General features: G+C 48.1%; 1 protein-coding gene across 4 annotated transcripts in view; it reads right to left on the bottom strand.

The window, feature by feature from the left end:
* ZC3HC1 (zinc finger C3HC-type containing 1) overlaps nucleotides 1–655 on the bottom strand; it is a 23,695-nt gene extending 23,040 nt beyond the window's left edge. For 2 of the 4 annotated variants that reach the window (XM_008051356.2, XM_021709272.1), the window contains exon 1: nucleotides 438–655. In XM_008051356.2, the coding sequence (XP_008049547.1) occupies nucleotides 438–583 (146 nt within the window). In that variant the 5' untranslated portion in view covers nucleotides 584–655. The remainder of the gene's footprint in view (nucleotides 1–437) is intronic. The other 2 variants (XM_021709273.1, XM_021709271.1) reach the window with 2 other exon arrangements.
* Between the last annotated feature and the right edge of the window lie 3,749 nt (nucleotides 656–4,404).

Here is a 4,404-nt window from a genome sequence, read left to right as displayed (position 1 = left end):
TTTTTGTAGAAACAAAGTCTCGAACTCCCAGGCTCAAGCGATCCTCCCGCCTCGGCCTCCCAGAGTATTGGGATTAACAGGCGTGAGTCAACCGCCCGGCCACGTTGAGCATTTAATATTTAAAAACATTAAGCTTCACAGGACTGTTGAAGGGGTCTACGGCACCAAAAAGGTTAAGAACCCCCATTACGAGGCGTCAGGCGCGGTCACACAAGTAACGGTCTTCTTTTTATCTTCCAAAAATAATGTTCTGCGGCCAAATTCCGCCCGTGGTGCGGAATCCAGAGCACCCCGAGGGGAGGATCGAAGCCGGCCACGCTCAGTGACCCCCGTGTCTTCCAGACCCCTAGAGGCCACACCCCGCCCGCCACCCCGTTCCAGGCCGTGTTCTCGAGCCCTCTCCATCTCCCAGCGCCAGAATCGACTCGTGAACTCACGCGTCCACGCCTCCCTCTTCCGGGGCAATCCCCTCATCTATCAGCTGCCGGATTTTCTGGGGGGTCCCTTCTGGGGAACGAACGGCCGCACCCCAATTCTTTTCAACTCCGGCGGCAAACGCCTGCCCCTCACTGGGCGCCGCCATCTTGGTCCGCTGCCGAGTTGCTTCCCCAGGGTTTGAAGGCTCGGGAACTTCCGTTCTGGGTGGTGAAGATCCGCCTCTGAGTCAGCCTCCGGGTGGCAGGAGCCTAACCGCAGAGCCCGCGACCCGGGCTCATCTTAGAGTCCAGCCGCGGGGTCCGTGTCTCCTGTTCATCTTAGAACCCTAGAACTAGGGCTTAAGGAGGGCTGTGCTGTTGAGGACAATCTGGATTAATCGTTCCCTTTAGGAACTAGCATATTAGGTTCATCTCTCCGAATTCAGCAGGGGTAAGGGACCCAATTTAGTCTCCAAGTAATTAACTCATAGGACTCTCCCAAGCGACGTCTTTTTACAAGGGACTCTCATTTGAGAGCTCATAATTTAGAATCCGTCTTAGATACCGTCTTAAGGGTGGATTTAGAAGTCTGCAGCATTTGACACTACTGAACACTCCTTCCTTTATCCAACAAATATTTATTGAAAGTGTCCTACTCCAAGAGCCTTGGCCAGCTCAGCGGAAGTCCCATGCGTTGTCCAGTTCCTCCTCTGAACACCGTCTGTAACCAAATCTACATTATACAGATCAGAAGGGGTTTGTTTGACTTCTTTTCTTTTTTTTTTTTTGAGTTGGAGTCTCACTCGGTCACCCAGACTGGAGTGCAGTGCCGCTCCCGGCCACCGCAGCCTCGACCTGCTGGGCTCCGGTGATCCTTCCGCCTCAGCCTTCCGAGTAGCCAGAATTACTGGCATGCGCTACCACGCCCGGCTGATTTTTTTATTTATTATAGAGATGAGGTCTCGCTGCCCAGGCGGGTCTCGAACCCGCGGGCTCAGGCAATCCACTCACCTCAGCCTCCCAAAGGTGTGGGATTACAGGCTGAGCCACCGAGCCCGGCTTGTTTGACTTATTTTCCTTGCTCCTTGTCCTTTTCTTCCTCCGTGCACGATTGCTTGCACACAGTTATTTCAGTAGAGGGTCGTAAAAAAAAAAAAAAGGTTCCTTTTTATGAAAGATATATCTTGCGGTAATAGTGGGTGAACTAGTATGATGTTCGGGATTTGCTTTGAAATTCTCCAGAAAAAGAAAACATGGAGGAATGGATGAAAAGGATTGCAAGACTTTTTTTTTTTTGAATTGGAGTCTCACTCCGTCACCCAGGCACGCTCACGGCCACCCCAGCATTGACCTGCCAGGCTCCGGCGATCCTTCTGTCTCAGTCTTCCAAGTAGCCGGAACTATAGGCGTGCACTACCATGCCCGGTTAATTTTTGACTGATTGTAGAAATGAGGTCTCGCCAAATTGCCCAAGCTGGTCTCGAACTCCTGGGCTCAGGCAATCCCCTCACCTTGGCCTCCCAAAGTGCTGGGATTACAGGCTTGAGCCACCATGCCCGGCCACAAAACGTTTTTAACTGTTGGATTTAGATGACAGATTCGTGGGGTTCCTTCTATCATTCTTTCTAGTATTAAATATATTTGACAATGTCATCATAAAAAGCAAAATAAATAAGCTAAGAAAAGGACATTCTCTTGAATATTCTCTCAATGTCCTTGAGCCTCTCTTCTTTAAAGGTACTCACTTGGTAAAACCTCAGTCACAGTTGAATTCCGTTCTCTCCCACTGTGCCCCAGGCCCGTGTAGCCAAGCGTGGCAAAGAAAATCGGCTTGCTCATCTAGCTCTATGTCCTTGACCTCAGGAGCACCTTAATTCTGCCCAGTAATCACGCTGCCTTTCTCTGGCCTGCTTCTCCTCCCACTGTCACAGACAACTATTTTATACTTCTCAAACACCTTCAGCACCTCCACCTATCCAGCTTCCCTTTCATTCTATCTTTTGTTTGTTTGTTTGTTGCCATCTGATTCTGCTGCCCAGGCTGGAGTGCAGTGGCACCATCACAGCTCATCACAGCCCACAGTCTCCAATTTCTGGACTCAAGTGAGCCTCCTGCCTCAGCCCCCCACGTAGCTGGGACTGCAGGCATGTGCCATCAGGCCTGGTTAATGTTTTTTATTTTATTTTTGTTTTTTTGTAGACGCAAGGTCTCACTATGTTGCCCAGGCTGATCTCAAACTCTTGGGCTGGAGTGATCCTCCTGCCTCGGCCTCCCAAGGTGCTGGGATTACAATAGTGTATGTGGTTTTTAATGGAAACCACTGTGTCTGGTCAAATATCTTTTAAAAAATTGAATGACCGCATCTGTACTGAACATGTACAGACTTTTTTTTTTCCTGAGTAGGACTCTTACTCTTTCACCCAGGCTGGAGTGCAGTGACACTCTCATGACCACTGCAGCCTTGACCTGCTGGGCTCAGGTGATCCTTCTGCCTCAGCCTTCCAAGTAGCTGGAAACCCAGGTGTGTGCCACCATGCCTGGCTAATTTTTAAATTTATTGTGAAGATGAGGTCTCGCCAAGTTGCCCGGGCTAGTCTCAAACCCTTGGATTCAGGCAATCCTCTCACCTTGGCCTTCCAAAGTGCTGGGCTTACAGGTGTGAGCCACCGGCCCGCCACAGACTTTTTTTTCCTTGTCTTTATTCTCTAAACAATACAGTATAAAAACTATTTACATAGCATTTACATCACATTAGGAATTATTAGTAATCTAGAGATGATTTAAAGTTCTCAGGAGGGCGTGCTTAGGTCATATGCAAATACTACACCAATTTATATATCAGAGGCTTGCACATTCATGGACGTTGGTATCCGAGGGGGGTCCTGTAACTAATTATCTTGATATATAGATATTTATTATGTACATCATATATGTATATTTGTGTGTGTGTGTGATTTTTTTTTCTATAATTCCCTAGTGTCTGGCACATAGATGTTCAGAAGACATCGATTTTAAGACATGAATTTAAAATATTTCCCAAATTTCCAGTTTTCCGATGGTCACTTGGCAAGTGTGATGTAAAGAGTGTTGGAATCAGAGATGGCCCACCATCCTCTTCCCATCACTAGCCATGTGGCTTTGGGATCAAAAAGCCCTCTGGTCACGAGAGTTAATGAGACAATGTATATACAAGGGGAAACCCAAAAAACCCGGATTTGTTTATTAAAAATTGTATATTGGCTGGGTTCAGTGGCTCACCCGTAATCCCTTGTGAGGCTGAGGTGAGTGGATTGCCTGAGCCCATGGGTTTGAGACCAGCCCAGGCAACTTGGTGAGACCTTGTCTCCATAATAAATAAAAAAATTTAGCTGGGCATTGTAGTGCGCGCCTATAGTTCCAGCTACTTGGAAGGTTGAGGCATAAGGATCGCTGGTACCCAACATGTCAACGCTGGGGTGGCCTTGAGGGTGCCACTGCACTCCAGCCTGGGCAACGGAGTGAGACTCCAACTTAAAAAAATTGTGTATTTATTCTTACATATTTAGACTTCAGTCACTTTCAAAGTCTTATTCATTTGCTGCAATACACCTATTGAGATGCTTTTTCCACTGCCCAAAATGGTTTTTCAACTTGTCTATTTCAGTGCCTTTGAGTGCTTCTGCCATTTTTGTTTCGCCTCTTCCACGTCGGCAAAACTTTTCCCTTGGAGGACTTTTTTCATCCAGGGAAACAAAAACAAGTTGCTTGGGGAGAGATCGGGTGAATAGGGAGGGTGAGGCATGGGGGTCCTGCCATTTCGGTCAAAAATTGCTGAATACTCAGCGCAGTGTGGGCAGGTACATTCATTCATCACCCATCATGAAATGGGCAAACCGGGTGAAGGAATCTCCCAAAAAAACTTCACTGAAGCTGGGCTCGGTGGCTCAGTCTGTAATCCCGCGCCTTTGGGAGGCTGAGGTGAGTGGATGGCCTGAGCCCGCAGGTTCGA

This window comes from Carlito syrichta, unplaced genomic scaffold (genome assembly GCF_000164805.1).
Source record: "Carlito syrichta isolate Samal-C Ts95f unplaced genomic scaffold, Tarsius_syrichta-2.0.1 Scaffold170032, whole genome shotgun sequence".
NCBI lineage: Eukaryota > Metazoa > Chordata > Mammalia > Primates > Tarsiidae > Carlito > Carlito syrichta.
This window is presented reverse-complemented; position numbering and strand designations above follow the sequence as displayed.